The sequence below is a fragment of the Mastigoproctus giganteus genome, chromosome 9 (genome assembly GCF_048544385.1).
Source record: "Mastigoproctus giganteus isolate SK-2022 chromosome 9, ASM4854438v1, whole genome shotgun sequence".
NCBI lineage: Eukaryota > Metazoa > Arthropoda > Arachnida > Uropygi > Thelyphonidae > Mastigoproctus > Mastigoproctus giganteus.
The window spans coordinates 216,092,802-216,110,533 of NC_143583.1; the positions used below are offsets into that span (position 1 = coordinate 216,092,802).

General features: G+C 37.7%; 1 protein-coding gene across 2 annotated transcripts in view; it reads left to right on the forward strand.

Annotated features, from left to right (window-relative positions):
* Positions 1 to 17,732, forward strand: part of LOC150081121 (ubiquitin carboxyl-terminal hydrolase 24-like) — a 908,750-nt gene that overhangs the window by 690,574 nt on the left and 200,444 nt on the right. For both annotated transcript variants that reach the window (XM_090381072.1, XM_090381073.1), the window contains exon 47: positions 3,330 to 3,433. In XM_090381072.1, the coding sequence (XP_090237198.1) occupies positions 3,330 to 3,433 (104 nt within the window). The remainder of the gene's footprint in view (positions 1 to 3,329; positions 3,434 to 17,732) is intronic.

A 17,732-nucleotide genomic window follows, 5' to 3' on the forward strand; every position in this document is an offset into this window, starting at 1 on the left:
CTGAGACAGTATTTAAATTCTATACAGTGGGACCAACTGATGATGTTACCAACAGCAAACTCAAAATGGGAAGCATTCAAGGAACTAATCTTGGAGGCTACCAGGCTTTACATACCAACTAAGAAATATTGTTCAAGGTTTAGGCCTAAATGGTTGTCAGATGAACTAATGAGACATGTGGCAGAGAAGAAAAATGCATGGGATACATATAAATTAATGGGTGACATGGAAGCCTATGATAGATATAAGTTGGTCTGTAACCAAGTCACAAAGGAGATTAGGCAGGCAAAGGCAGACTACGAAAAATCCTTGGCAAAGGATGCAAAGAAAAACAGAAAAGAGTTCTTTACATACTTGAACTCGAGAAGGAAAGGGATGAATCAGATTGGTCCACTGGATATTGATGGTTCAACAGTTGAGGATCCTGCTCAGGTGGCTAACAATCTAAACGAGTATTTTGCATCTACATTCACGCATGAGGAGTTATTCAGGAAGGAGAATGATGTAGGTAAAGTAAACATTGGCAGTGAGCTGGATGATTTTGTAATAACTGAGAGGAAAGTGGAGGAGAGATTGTTGAGGATAAACATAAAAAAGGCACCTGGGGTGGATGGGATCTATCCAGTTATATTAAAGGAGGCAGCAAAGGAAGTATGCAAACCCCTAGCCATAATTATGAGAGCTTCTTTGGACTCAGGGGAGGTACCCATAGACTGGAGATGTGCAAATGTAACCCCAATTCACAAAGGAGGATCAAAGGCTGACACAAGTAATTATAGACCTGTTAGTTTAACTTCTGTTCCAGGTAAATTAATGGAGGCACTGGTTAAAGAAGCACTGCAGGATCATCTAGACAAGAATTCAGTTATAGCTCAGACGCAGCATGGTTTTGTTAAGGGCAGGTCTTGCCTGACCAATTTGATTGGATACTATGATGTAGTCACAAAAGAACTGGATGCAGGGAATAACTTTGATATTATATATTTGGATCTTAGAAAGGCTTTTGATACTGTTGCACATGGAAGACTGCTGCACAAATTGGAGCAGTGTGGCATTGGAGGCAAATTGCTGCTATGGATAAGGGGATGGTTGAGTGGCAGAAGACAGAGAGTGGTAATCAATGGACACTGCTCAACGTGGACTAATGTTATTAGTGGAGTTCCTCAAGGTTCAGTGTTGGGTCCGTTGTTGTTTTCGGTGTTTATGAATGATATTGATGATGGGATATCAAGTTTAATGTCCAAGTTTGCAGATGATACAAAGGTTGGCAGGGTCGACAAGGACACTACTGACGCTATGCTGCTGCAACAGGATCTGGAAAGGTTGAACAGATGGGCTGAGAGGTGGCAAATGAAGTTTAACATTGACAAATGTAAAGTACTGCATATGGGAAACAGTAACCCCAGAACAACGTATCAACTCTGCGGTACCACACTGACAGTGGTGGAGAATGAAAAGGACCTGGGGGTAATTGTGCAGGGAGATATGAAGTTCTCTGAGCAGTGCAGACGAGCTGCAAGAGTAGCTCATGGTGTCTTGTCAATGATATACAGGAATTTTTCTAGCAGGGATAAGGAGGTGATTATTCCCTTGTATAAGGCAATGGTTAGGCCACATCTTGAGTACTGTATACAGGTCTGGAGGCCTCATTTCAAGAAGGATGTAGAGCTGCTGGAACGGGTACAGAGAAGGGCAACAAGATTAGTAAATGGAACAAAGGGTTGCTCTTACGAAGAAAGGCTTAAGTTTTGCAAATTACAGAGTCTGGAGACTAGGCACCGGCGAGGTGATCTGATAGAGGTGTATAAGGCCTTGAATGGTTTGAGCATGCTCAATGCCAATGGGATTCTTCATCTTTCTCAGAATAATCACCTCAGAGGGCATAAATTCAAATTGAGGAAGGACGGATGTCGGATAGATGTGCGGAAATTTGCCTTTGGCCAGCGGGTGGTTGGTTGGTGGAACCGACTTCCATCACTTGTTGTTGAAGTTGATAGCCTAAACAAATTTAAAGCTCAACTGGACAGGTATTTCGAACGAACGGAGGGGTGAAATGGGAGAGGGTTTTTTTTTTTTTTTTGGGCTGATGCTGAATAAGCTTGCTTTCTTGCATCGTATGCCTCTACTAATGCTAATGCTAAAAATGCTAATGCTTATGTCACACCAAACTGACTCGACACTGCACTGTCCAGCGATGTCAACAGCGATGTTTCTTAACTAATAGCATAACGCCTCCTCCCTTTCTATCCTGTCTATCCTTTCTGTACATATTGTACTCCCCGAATTCCAATTCTGCATTCCTTATATCTGCTCTGTGTTACACCACGTCTCTGATATCCCAACAATATCTGCCTTTGATGTTTTGAGCAATACCTCAAATTCATCAAATTTATTTACTAAACTCCTAGCATTGGTGTACACGCAATTATACATGCACCTGTTTCTATTCTTAGCTACCCTAACACAACCCATGTGTTTACTTGCACCGCAATGACTCCTAGCAGTCTCTGAAATACCCTGTATCTGGTTTTCCAGGCTCATTCCAATAAAAGCAGTGCAGGAATCACTTTCACCTCTGCCAGTGGCTACTGTTAATCTATTAGTCCTTGTATCCCCCCCAAGCTAGCAGTTTTCCGACCCACCTAACACTGCCTCGATAGCATCAGCAAATATTCTTGCACCCTTTCTATTTAAGTGTATACCATCCCTGTAGAAGCAGTCTCTCCTGTTAACAAGCACAGACCACGTTGAAAAAATTCTACCCCTTGATCCTTGCACAATCTTTCCAGGGCCGAATTGATCGACAAGGCTCTTGTCATATAATCTCTCCTATCGTGTCTCGGCAGAATTGTAGACACTTTCAAATTCAACCCTAATTCACGGCTTTTTTTCAACAATGACCTGTACTTTTTAAGTAATTCTGCTGGTCTCCTACTCTTGATATCATTAGTGCCAACATGTACAACTATATTACCTTTTGTGCCCTTAAAAGATGATATCTGCTCTACAATGTCATCAACCTTCGCCCCTGGCAGACATCATAGCAGATGTGTTAATTTATATTGCATTTCCAAATTTTAAATTTGCTAATGGCATTGACTATTATTTTTGAAACATATCGTTTAGTTTGTGATTATGTCATTCCCTGTTGGTAAAATGTTCACAATTTATTACAGGCTTAAATAAACTTTACACTTATTGAAGTTATTCTAAAACTACACCAGGCCTTTTTTAAAAACAAGTCTGCTTTATTTGTTATTAAAATGTCATTATAAGTCTCTTGTGCTTTATAACTAATGTGTAAAAATAATCTAATTTCTGTTGTATAGGAAAATACCAATTCACAGGATTATTCTGCACTGCTGATCAGCTGCTTAAAACTAAGTGTCAACTTCTTATTCAATACATATCTGAAATATAGAAAGAAAAATATGTAAGTATTTATTACTTTTAAATATTTTTTTTATTACAAACTAAATTACAGAATTCTGAATGACAGTGTGTACATACTGCATATAGATAATCCTATTGTGGCATAGCATTAGCATTAGAAGAGGCATATGATGCAAGGAAGCAAGCTTATACAGCATCAGCCAAAAAAAAAAACCTACCCATTTCACCCATCCATTCTCTCCAAATGTTTGTCTAGTTCTGCCTTGAATTTATTTAAGCTGTCAACTTTTACAATGACAGATGGAAGATTATTCCAGCAATCAACCACACACTGGCTAAAGGAAAATTTCTGCACATCTATTTTACAACTGTCTTTCCTCAATTTGAAATTATGTCCCCTCAGGTGATTAATCTGGGCGAGAGGAAGAATCCAATCAGCATTGAGCTTGCTAAATGATTCAAGGCCTTATACACCTCAATCAGATTACCTCTCAGGTGCCTAGCCACCAGACACTGTAATTTGCAAAACTTAAGCCTTTCTTTCTAAGTTTGTCCATAAGACAAACCCTTTGTTCCATTCACTAATCTTGTTTCCCTTCACTGTACTCGTTCCAGCAGCTTTATGTCCTTCTTAAAATGAGCCCTCTAGACCTGTATACAGTACTCAAGGTGTAGCCTATCCATTGGCTTATACAAGGGGATAATTGCCACCTTATCCTTGCTAGTAAAATTCCTGTATATCATTGACAAGACACCATGAGCTACGCTTGCAGACCGTCTGCACTGCACAATTACCCCCAGGCCTTTTTTTTTTTGTTTTACACCACCATCAGTGTAGTACCACACATTTGATACATTACTCTGGGGTTACTGCTTCCCATATGCAGTACTTTACATTTGCCAATGTTAAACTTCAGTTGCCACCTCTCAGCCCATCTGCTCAAATTTTCCAGATCATGTTGCAGTAGCGTACTGTCATTAATGTCATTAACAAACCTACCAACTTTTGTGTCATCTGCAAACTTAGTCTGATCAACATTATTGATATACAGAAAACAACAATGGGCCAAATACCGAACCCTGGGGGAGTTCACTAATAATATTAGTCCACGAAGAGCAGTGTCCATTGATTACCACCCTGTCTTCTTCCATTCAACTATCCCTTTAATCATAGAGTATTTTGTCCTTAATGCCATACTGTACAAATTGGAGCAGTATGGCATTAAGGACAAAATACTCTATGATTAAAGGGATAGTTGAATGGAAGAAGACAGGGTGGTAAACTATAACTGAAATGTTGTCTAGATGAACCTGCAGTGCTTCTTTAACCAATGTGTCCATTAATTTTCCCAGAACAGATGTTAAACTAACAGGTCTGTAATTAATTGTGTCACTCTTTGATCCTCCTTTGTGAATTGAGGTCACCTTTCCACATCTCTAGTCCATGGAACTCTCATAATTATGGCTAAGGGTTTGCTTACTTCCTTTGCTTCTACCTTTAATATAACTGGATATCATATCCACCCCAGGTGTCTTTTTTATGTTTATCTTCAACAATGTCTCCACCACTTTGCTCTCAGTTATTAAAAAATCATTTAACTCACTACCGTAGTTTAATACACCTCTGGTACTCCTCTACCCGAATAACTACTCATTTGTAAATGTAAATGCAGAAAACTCATTCAATTTGTTAGCTACCTGAGCTGGATCATCAACAGTTGAACCATCGATATCAAGTGGACTAATCTGATTCATCCCCTTCCTTCTAGAGTTTACATAAGTGAACTCTTTGCTGTTTTTCTTTGCATCCTTTGCCAAAGATTTCTCATAATCTGCCTTTGCCTGTCTAACCTTCTTTGTGACTTGGTTACTGACCAGCTTATCTTCCATAGGCTTCTGTATCACCTGTTAATTTTTATGTATCCCATGCATTTTTCTTCTCTGCCACATGTCTCATTTGTTCATCTGACATCCATTTAGGCTATATACCTAGAACAGTATTTCTGAGTTGGCATGAAAAGCCTAGTAGGTTTATAGTTTAATTCTTTGAATGCTTCCCATTTAGAATGTGCTGTTGGTAACATCATTGGTCCCACTGTATTGACTTTAACAGCTGTCTGAAACCTACATAGACACCTTTACGAAAGCAAAAACCTTTTCCTTTACACCTGATGGTAGTTACCTCTGAGTAATTCACACATCAACACACTGTGATCGCTGCCACCTAGTGATTACTTTATCTGCAGATTATTCATTCATGAAGAGTCACTACTGATAATCAGATCAAGAGTATTACTCCCTCTGGTTGCCTCCCAAACATGCTACTATAGAAAACAATCATCCAATAAATCCACAAGTCTTGCTGGTGTGCAATTGACCAACCCATAGGTTCCAGTCAATATCTGGGAATTAAAATCCCCCACTATAAGACAATCTGATTTATTGGTCCACCCTATTTCTCTGTACAGGTGTTCATTATACTTATCAGAGTCATTAGGCCTAAAACATACTCCTACTCACAATTTTGCTTTCCCAGTACTTGTGTCACACCAAACTGACTCAACACTGCACTGTCTGCCCATGTCAACTGGCTGCAATTCCTTAGATTTTATGTGTTTCTTAACTAATAACATAACACCCTCCTCCCTTCCTCTCCTTTCAGTACATATTGTACTCCCAAAATTCCAATTCTGCATTCCTTATATCTGTGTGACACCACATCTCTGATATCCCAACAATATGTGCCTTTGATGTTTTGACCAACACCTCAAATTCATCAAATTTATTTACTAAATTCCTACCATCAGTGTACCCATTAATATACATGCCCCTGTTCCTAATTTTACTACCCTAACACATCCCATGTATTTACTTGTTCCGCGATGACTCCCAGCAGTCTCTGAAATCCCTCTCACCTTGTTTTCCAGACTGTTGCTCATTCCAATAGAAGCAGTGAAAAGATCACTTTCACCTCTGCCAACAGCTACTGTTAATGTATTAGTCTGTGTATCCCCCCCAAGCTAGCAGTTTTCTGCCCCACCTAACACTGCTTCTATAGCATCAGCAAATATTCTTGCACCCTTTCTATTTAAGTGTATCCCATCCTTGTAGCAGCAGTCTCTCCTGTTAACAAGCACAGACCTTGCTGAGAAAAATTCTACTCCACGAGCCTTGCACAATCTGTCCAGGGCCGAATTCATTGACAAGGCTCTCACCATATACTCCCTCCTATCACGTCTGGGCAGAATTGCAGGCACTTTCAAATTCAACCATAACGCGCGGCTTTTTTTTCAATGTTGACCTGTACTTGTTAAATAATTCAGCTCTTCTTCTACTCTTAATATCATTGGTGCCAACATGTACAAGCATATCACCTTTTGTGCCCTTTGAAGATGATATCTGTGTACAACAGCAACTTTTGTTCCAGGCAGATGTACCCTATATCTATGATAGAGATGTCTTATTGAAAAGTATGACTGTAATTAAAACATTTTTCAACTGAAATTTCAGTTGAAAAAAATGCATTTTTTCAACTGAAAAAATGCATTTTTCAACTGAAATAACAAAGATTGCATTCTGCAAAGGTTATGATCATCATCATACCAATTAACATAACAATAGGGAAGCAAGGACTTGTAGCAATTTGCCACAAACCCAGAAGATCCTTGGACTCCCTCTCTCTCTAATGTTGAATGAGATCATCAGCATTGATATACCACAGTCCATGACATAGACCATGTTTCTCCTAGCCACTGCCAGCATTTATCTGGTGTACGATATGGTAGCAACATTATGCCTTAACATAGCAAAAGTGTGACACTTACACCCGGGTCATTTGGCTTTAATTATAAAATTGTTGATTGACAACCATCCTCCAGCTGGATATCCAGATCCAAGATGAGGATTGGATCTTTTGGCACAATAATTCTTTGAGAAGTAGGTACCTGTATTTTCATTTTGTTTTCAGGGTTATTTTCAAAAAGTTCATTATAATGTAGCCATTTATGTGTAAATTGCTGTAATCCTTCACTATTGCTACTATTTCCTATCTGTATTTTTAAGTAATTATCAATGCAAGTTTAGATGACAGCATCAAAAAAGCTATTTTCAAAATCATTTTGAAAATAGCTATTTTGAAGAGGTGGAGATTGCAACTGTTAGTCACTGTTCAATTTTGAGCCTATAATAACTGAAATTTTCTAGAATTCACATCCAGAAGTTGTTCAAATTGAATCAAGTTACATGAATAGGTGTAGTGGATATCATTACATCAAAAAATTAGAAATATCAAAACTTTTTTTTTTTTTTTTGATATTTTTTAAAATTCTGATTTGATTTTTGACAATTTCATTATAATGTTGAGCAGTGAAGTCAAAATAAGAAAAATTACTATTTAAAATAATTTATGTACAAAGTTGGCCATCTGTGGTTAAATGTGTAATAGCAGAATGAAATTCCAATGAAATAAGATGTTAAAAGTGGTAATAAAAGCCATGTGAGCACTTTTCAGCTTTAGGTTCAAATTGATAAGTGCAACAAGCAGTCACTATTGAGTGGAACTGGATCATGTTCAAGTCCCGAGCATAATCCAAACATTTTTCAAAGAAGACATTGATGAAATCAAAAAGGTCTTCTGAATCATAAACTCCTGGTGAAAGCAATCCCAAACAAGCCAAGTAAGCTGATAATTCTAAACAAGTTTTCTTCACTCATGCAGAAAGTCTGTTCATGTTCCTTTCTTCTTGTTTAAATAAAGCCAGAAGAGAGGAACTTGCTTGTTTCTTTTAAATATTATAACAATATTTGAAAATCTAAATATAACTCTTCATTGCAGTATACCTTACATCCATCTGCTGAGATCATCAGTCTTAGATATGTTAAAGAATGTCAGATGCAAATTTATTTTGCCAACAGTTTTCAAATCTTCTGCTCGCATTTTGGAAATTGATTAACATAGAAAACTAAACCAGAAGCATGATTATGACTTAGCCATTGGCATTTCTACTGCCAATTTTGTGGCGAGTCTAAAATGGGAAGAGAATATTTTATTCTTTTGCTCAATGAGAAAGTATTGCATGGTGCACAAATTTCATAGGCATTATTTTCATTGGCAAATTTCATTGCAGTATTTCTTTGTGTCAATAGATGAAGCAATAGATGTTTTGCTATCATATTCAGTCCTGTCAGTTTCAGCTTGGGAGCCTATCAGATACAGTTATGAAAGAAAAAAAAAGAATTGACGTATAGTGATCCCTGGTAGCGGAACTGACAAATGCAAGAAAGCTTGAAACATAACAGATAATCCCAAGTTATGCTTGATATTTTGACAATTTCTCATTGCAGTGCTGAGTGTAAGAGAATATTCAAACAGATGAGAAAAACAGAGTTCAGATCTTTCCATTCTGGTGAAGTTTTGGAAGTGTGCTCATGACAGCCAAGTCTGATCAGCAATGCCATCATTATAAACAAAACTTTGATTCACTATTTCTGAAATGAGCAAAGTCTGCAACAGTATCTTTCTTAGCACATCACTGCTTACTGAATGCAAATATGTCGCTTCAGGTTTTAATCCACTTGGAGGGAGAACCTCTCTACTTTTAGAACTTTTTCATCCAATTGGACAGAAGAAGAACCAGATACTTTTGTCAAGCAATCTTTCATTGGTGGCTCATTCATTCAGTCAGTGAGAAGAAAGCCCAAAAAATGTTTCTGCCCTTTCCAATCTAGATTGAATCAATCCAGGGTCAAAAACGTTGTCATGAAAGGCTGCAGAAAAAGGGCTAAAACAATAAAAATCAGTTGATGTCTAACAAACATCCAAACACAAATAGAAAAATCCTAGGTAAGGTAAAGTTTGAAAGCATCCTGAACTGATAAACAGTCACATGGCCATATTTTAATATAACGTGTGTTTTGCCAGTGAAATTTAAATTTTTAGTGCAATGTGAGCTTTTCAAAAACCTCCTGCTTTTTCGAAAAATCTCCCCCCCCCCATGTGTGTGTGCTTTTTTGGTCCAGTAATTTCCTGTTTTACTTTTCACAATCATAATCCAGTATTTTGAAAGTAAAAATTTGGCAGCTGTCTTGGGACGGAAGTTAAATATTTAAAGGTCTAATTATTCACTTCACCCCTTGAATAGCAGTGACATTTGTACATTTCCTATTTGTAAGTAACTCTCCTAAATCCGAGAATGCTCTCATAATTATGGCTAAAAGTTTTCTTCCTCTTTGTCTGCTAATTTTATTTATAATTAGATTGATTCCATTAGCCCTTTGGGTTAAAATTCTTCTACTTTCCTCTTAGTTATAAAATCCTTCTACTTTTCTCTTAGTTATAAAATCCTTCTACTTTTCTCTTAGTTATAAAATCCTTCTACTTTTCTCTTAGTTATAAAATCCTTGCACTACCAATTAGGATATGATATTCTTCTAGTATCTCATCCCTAAAAACTTCACACATAAACATAGATACAAAATATTTATTCAGTTTGTGAGCAACCTCAACAGGATCATCAGTAGTTATGCCATTCATGTCCAGTGGACCAATATGTTTCATCTCTCTCACGTTCTAGTGTTAACATAAGCAAAAAATTCTTGGTTAATTTTCTTTACTTAATAAAGACTTCTCATAATCTGCATTATTTTGACTTGTCCTCTACTAATTTATAATTATCCTGTGCATTTTTATTCTGTGCCACTACTCTTATTCATCTGGTATCCATTTAAGTATAAACCTTGAACAATATCTCTTATTTGGTATAAAAATCTTAGTAGCTTATCGTTTCCTTTCCTGAGCACTTCCCATTTAAAATTTTTAGTTGTTAACATCATCAGTTGGTTGTCCCACTGAAATGAATTTAAAAACTATTAGTCTGTGTGGCCCAACCCACAAAGTTAACATGCCTAACACTGCTTCAATAGCATCAGTTCCATTGCATCCCTCTTTTCCAGTGGTTTGTGACAAATTCACATCTTCAGTCTTTGAAGATGTGAATCACATCTTCAAAGACTGAAGATGTGAATCACATCTCCACACACATTCTCAGCTTTTCAGTACCATCCCTATGAAAACTGACTCTCCTGTTAACAAATGCAGACTACATTGAGAAAAATTCTACCTCATGACCATTGTATCATCTTGAGCTGAAGCTTAATTTGTGTATCCCACCCAAAACTAGCAATTCACCATTGCACCTAACTCTGCCTTGATAGCATGAGTTCCATTGCAATCCCTTCTACTTGTCTCCCATCCCTATAAAAACAGTCTCTCCTGTTAACAAGTACAGACCATGCTCAGAAAAATTCTATCCCATGAGTCTTTCACAATCTCTCCATGGGTAAACTGATTGACAAAGCTCTTAAATCACTGCAATACCATCAGAGATTGCTCTTCAAGATGGCGGTTTTAGCCATTTTCACTATCTTTGAATTTCAGTATCCCTTTAAAAGATTTTCAGTATCCCTTTAAAATTTATTGTTGAAATGTTAAACATTAAACATAAACATTGTTTATGTTTTGCATTATGGGGTATTATTTATATATAATTAAAATAGGTTTACATCTTTTTAAGACATTATACATATGAGTAAAAATATATCTCAGAAGTTCACTCAAAAAGGAAAAGTCGGATCAACACCAAACTTTCGGCACATGTTTATTTGATCCCTGGGAAGATGGTAAGTTTTTTTTTTTTTTTTCTTTTCCTTTAATTCCATGGTTCCCACTCCCCCCCCCCCCCACCCACACACACTACCACCATATTGTTGTGATGAATTCTGAACAATAGTTCCAGTCCTTTTAAAATTTTACGACTTAGAATATTATTATTTTGACCAAATTTCATGTTGATAGGTTAACATATATCCCCATTAAGCCATCATGTGAACATCATGCAGTAATATTTTGGTAAACATTTCTTGAGTACAGTATAGAAGTTTTAAAATTCTGAGGTACATTCTTTGATAATTTAAAGCACATGAAATGTAACAATACTGGCATTTCCCAGCTTCCTCTCACCAGTTTTGTCCCTTTTTGCCCCTTAGTAAAATACTAACAGTTTAAATTTTTTTTTAGACAACACTACTTCGTTTTATTTGATATCTCATTGTGTTTAAAAATAACTATGCAATACCAATCAAATTCAAATAATGTCAAGCTTATTTGGGGGGAAATGTTTGCAGTAACACAGTTTAGCCATGTAGAGACATACCGGTGTGTAATGCCTTTAATCATTGGATATTGTGGGACAGAACCAGCAACAAGAATAGCAATCTATATAGAAGAAATTTCCCCACAGCCAGGATTGTAGATATCCCAGTCACATATGCAAAACTTGGAAATAAATAATGCAAAACACCAAAACCATCACAAAAGGTTTGGTTTGATTTGGTTCAGTTGATTGTTTCATGGGATGGTCTAGTTATGGTACATGGGCAGCTGAAGCCATAATGTATCATCACCAAATATAATGGGAGAAGCCCATTTCCACCTCCACAGCAAGCAGAAAGTTTGTGAAATGACACTGTGCAACTGCTTTGTAATTTTGTAAACCTCTTGTTTGTGAGCAAAACAAATGAATACATTTAAAATTTGTGTGTTTATATCATTCCCAACTACTATAAAGAAATTCATTTACAGTGATGTTAGGAATGATGGCACTGGTTGGCAGTGCATTTAAAACATGTGATGTCCTCAACTGAACAGTTCTCATTATTTGGCGGTGGCAGGTACATCACTGCAAAAGTCACACAAAGCAGAGGAACATAAGTGCATTATATCAAGTTGCTAGTGGGAGAATTTTTTTGTAATACATCACGGGTCCTTGTTATTGTGGTGGGCATCTGTAACATAGAGATTATATCTGAGCATGCTTGTAGAGCAAGTTCATAGAGTAATAATGGGGCCTGCTATCCTGGAACAATACCCATCAGACTGGTCCAAAATAAGAGTGCTACAGCCCAAATATTATGAATTATACAGTAATAGAATGCACAGCACCCCAATATGAAGCATTTTCCACTGGCCTGTACAGCTATCAGATATGAATCCCATCAAGAATCTCTGGGATCATCTGGAATGTACGTAAGAGATAGGCCTTTAGCAGCCACAGAATCTGGCATAGCTAAAAAGTAATTCTCCAACAGGAAAGGAAAGGAATAACATGACATGGACACTTTTACACACCTATTCAATTTCATACGCTGCAAAACTGTTGCTTTATTTGTTGCTAAAAGTGAACAACATACAAGTCCCTGCAATGTACATACTCTGATATTTTGGTAAGGTAGTTTATAAACTTAATATATGATCTGTATATGAAGTAATTTTAATTAGAATAATCAATTAGAGCTAGGTGGCCAAACTATGAGATGGAGTAGTTCCCAGAAAAGAAAAGTTAAGTTAGAGTCAGTAAAATGTGCATCATTCAGAGAAAGTCAATAATTTCAGTAATTCATTATACCTATGAATTATTGAAAAGATTTTTGGGGCAAAAGCCTCGACCTACAGAAAATTCACTGAATGTAACAGGTGAGTGCATTAGCATCATGTTTTTACATAGTGAATTATCAAAAATGACAAAATGGCATCGTTTTTATTATATCTCATATTGTGAATGCCTTCACAACAAGTTGCCAGATATTGCACTACCTCGAATAAGTAATGCTTCACCAGCAGACAAGACTATTGTTACTTTGATGAGGATGTCTTTGTGTGTGTGTGCCAGGTGCAGAGAGTGTCTAGAAATTAGGCGTCAACTTAGCATTCTAATGGGCGTCTATGAGAGCTTGAGGTGTAGGGCAGACGCCCTCAAAGCTCTCAGCTGCCCAACTTAATGCCAGAGCTCACTCCTGGGCATCAGGCAACACAGCGGCAATCTCAAAGGAAGAATGCGCTGGTCCCACAGGAGTCAGTTATTATTGGTGACTGTATTGTCAGGGAGACGAGGAATATATTGTGTAAAAAGGATAGATGGAATAGGACGAGGGTATGTCTGCCAGGGGCAAAGGTTGATGACCTTGAAAAGCATATATCATCTTTTAAGGGCACAAAGGGTGATGTTGTTGTACACATTGGCACAAATGACATTAAGAGTAGGATATCTGCAGATTTACTTAACAAGTACAGGTCAAATGATGCAAAAAAAACGTTGAGTTAGTGTTAAATTTGAAATTGTCTGCAATTCTGCCCAGACATAAGAGGGAGTACATGATGAGAGCCTTGTCGATCAATTCGGCCCTGGAAAGATTGTGCAATTCTCAAGGGGTAGAATTTTTTTCAACATGGTCTGTGCTTGTTAACAGGAGAGACTGCTTCTACAGGGATGGGATACACTTAAATAGAAAGGGTGCAAGAATATTTGCTGATGCTATCGAGGCAGTGTTAGGTGGGTCGGAAAACTGCTAGCTTGGGGGGGGATACAAGGACTAATAGATTAACAGTAGCCACTGGCAGAGGTGAAAGTGATTCTTGCACTGCTTTTATTGGAATGAGCAGCAGCCTGGAAAACCAGATACAGGGTATTTCAGAGACTGCTGGGAGTCATTGCGGTACAAGTAAACACGTGGGTTGTGTTAGGGTAGCTAAGAATAGAATACAGGTGCATGTATACTTCCATGTGCACCAATACAGGGATTTGGTAAATAAATTTGATGAATTTGAGGTATTGCTCAAAATATCAGGCAGATATTGTTGGGATATCAGAGACATGGTGTCACACAGATATAAGGAATGCCGAACTGGAATTTGGGGAGTATAATGTGTACAGAAAGGATAGGAAGGGAGGTGAGTCTTGCAATACTTCTACCAGAATAAGCAGCACCCTGGAACGAGGGATGCTGATACAGGGACTGATGGCAGTCATCGTGAAACATGTGGGTATATGGGATGTGTTAGGGTAACTGAGAATAAGAATAGGTGCATGTATACCAATGCTAGAAGTATAGTAAATAAATTTGATGAATCTGAAGTGTTGGTCAAGACATCAAAGGCGGATATTGTTGAGATATCTGAGACGTGGTGTCACACAGATATTAGAAATGCAGAATTGGAATTTGGGGAGTACAATGTGTACAGACAGGATAGGAAGGGAGGAGGTGTTATGCTGTTAATTAAGAAAAATATAAAATCAAGAGAAGTGCATCCAGTTTATATAGATGAACAGTGCTGTATTGAGTCAGTTTGGTGTGACATAGGCTCTGCGAAAGAAAAAATAAGAGTAGTAGTGTTATAGGCCTAATGATAATTTCTAATATCTGTGTGGTGTCACACAGATATTAGAAATGCAGAATTGGAATTTGGGGAGTACAATGTGTACAGACAGGATAGGAAGGGAGGAGATGTTATGCTGTTAATTAAGAAAAATATAAAATCAAGAGAAGTGCATCCAGTTTATATAGATGAACAGTGCTGTATTGAGTCAGTTTGGTGTGACATAGGCTATGCGAAAGAAAAAATAAGAGTAGTAGTGTTATAGGCCTAATGACTCAAATGAGTAAGTACAATGAACAATTGTACAGAGAAATAGAGTAGGCTAGTAAATCAGAATGTCTTATAATGGGGGATTTTAACTTCCCAGATATTGACTGGAACTTGTGCATTGGTCACTGGCACACTAGTAAGACTTTTGTGGATTTATTGGATGATTGTTTTCTGCAGCAGCATGTTCGAGAGGCAACCAGAGAAAGTAATACTCTTGATCTGGTTATCAGCAGTGATCATTCGTGTATTAAGAATTTGCAGATAAAGGAACCACTAGGTGGCAGTGATCACAGTGTGCTGAAGTGGGATTTACTCAAAGAGGTAACTACCGTCAGGGGTTAAGGAAAGGGTTTTTCTTCCGTAAAGGTGACTACAGTGGTGTCAGACAGTTTTTAAATTCTGTACAGGGGGATCAACTGATGATGTTACCAACAGCAAATTCTAAGTGGGAAGCATTCAAGGAATTAATCGTGGAAGCTACTAAAAGTTTCATACCTATTAAGAAATATTGTTCAAGGTTATAATTTGAACAATAAGATTTCTTGAACAATAAGAAATATTGTTCAAGGAAATATTAGTTCATTTGACAACCATTTAGGCCTAAAAGGTTGTCAAATGAACTAATGAGACTCGTGGCGGAGAAGAAAAATTCATGGGATGCATATAAATTATCAGGCTACACAGATGCCTATGATAGATATAAGCTAGTCTGTAATCAAGTCACAAAGGAGGTTAGGCAGGCAAAAGCAGATTATGAGAAATCTTTGGAAAAGAATGCTAAGAAAAACAGCAAGGATTTCTTTACTTATATAAACTCTAAATGGAAGGTGATGAATCTGATTGGTCCACTTGATATCGATGGTTCGACTGTTGATGATCCTGCTCAGTTAGCAAACAAATTGAATGAGTATTTTGCATCTACATTAACACATGAGGAGTTATTATGGTTTGAAAATGCCATTTTATTAAATTGTAGCATGGTGCTTAATGATTTTGTAATAAGTGAGAGCAAAGTGGAGGAGGAATTGTTGAAGTTAAACATAAGAAAGGCACTTGGGGTGGATGGGATCTATCCAATTGTATTAAAGGAGATGGCAAAGGAAGTAAACAAACCCTTAGCCATAATTATGAGAGCATTCTTGGACTCAGGGGAGGTCCCCACGGACTGGAGATGTGCAAATGTATCCCCAATTCACAAAGGGGGATCGAAGGGTGACACAAATAATTACAGACCATTTAGTTTAGCTTCTGTTCCGGGTAAAATAATGGAGGCAGTGGTTAAAGATGCATTGCAGGATCATCTAGACAAGACTGCAGTAATAATTGAGACAGCATGCGTTTGTTAAGGGAAAGTCTTGTCTGACAAATTTGATTGGATATTATGATGTGGTTACAAAGGAACTAGATGCAAAAAATAATTTTGATATCATATACTTGGATTTCAGGAAAGCTTTTGACACTGTTGCGCATGGAAGACTGCCGTACAAATTGGAGCAGAATGGTATTAAGGGTAAGTTGCTACAGTGGATAAACGGATGGTTGAGTGGAAGAAGACAGAGGGTGGTAATCAATGGGTGCTGCTCTTTGTGGACTAATGTTATTAGTGGAGTCCCACAGGTTTTGGTGTTGGGGCCACTGTTGTTTTGTATATTTATTAATGATATTGATGAAGGTATATCAGGTTTAGTGTCGAAGTTTGCAGATGATACAAAGGTTGGCAAGGTTGTTAATGACAGTAAATGGCAGTGTGCTAATGCGACAGGATCTAGAAAATTTGGGCAGATGGGCTGAGAAGTGGCAACTGAAGTTTAACATTGACAAATGCAAAGTACTGCATATGGGTAGAAGTAACCCCAGAGAAACGTACCAACTGTGTGGTACTACACTTAAGGTGGTAGGAAATGAAAAAGACCTGAGAGTAATTGTGCAGTCAGGTGTGAAGTTTTCCGAGCAATGCAGTCAGGCAGCCAGGGCAAATCATGGGGTTTTGTCAATGATATGCAGGAATTTTGCTAGCAGGGAAAAGGAGGTGATTGTCCCTCTGTATCAGGCCACAGCTTGAGTACTGCATACAGGTCTGGAGGCTTCATTTTAGGAAGGATGTTGTTTTGCTTGAGCATGTACAGAGAAGGGCAACAAGATTGGTGAGGGGAATGAAGGGATCCTCTTACCAAGAGAGGCTTTTCTGCAACTTGCAGCGGCTGGAGACTAGGCATCTGCGAGGTTATCTGATTGAGGTGTGTAAGGCCTTGAATGGGTTGAGCATGCTGAATTCTGATGGGATTATGAACCTAAGGTGGCATAAATTCAAATTTAGGAAAGACAGATATAGAATAGATGTGTGGAAATTTGCCTTTAGCCAGCAGGTGGTTAATTGCTGGAACAAACTTCCATCTGTTATTGTGAAAGTTGATAGGTTAAATAAATTTAAGGAAGAACTGGACAAACATTTAGAGGGAATTGTTTTGTAATTTTTTTTTTTTTTTTGGCTGATGTTGCATAAGCTCATACACTTGCATCACATGCCACTACTACTACTACTTATTCTCATGGATACCACCACTCAGACGGCTGTTTCAAGAGTCTTTAGCCTCTTGTCAGTGGGTGGGTAGGTACCGACCCAGTGACAACCCAGTTATGAAGTATAACTTCACAGTTACTTATTTGAGGTATTGCAATTTCAGGCAACCCATGAAGGCCTTCACAATATGAGATATAATAAAAACAGTACCATTTTGCCATTTTCAGAAATTCACTATGTACAAACATGATGTCCCCTGAAAATTATTTAATTGCTTTTATAATCATTTATTTCTCTACTAGCCACATTTATTAGATACTGTCTTCTGAACCTTTAAAC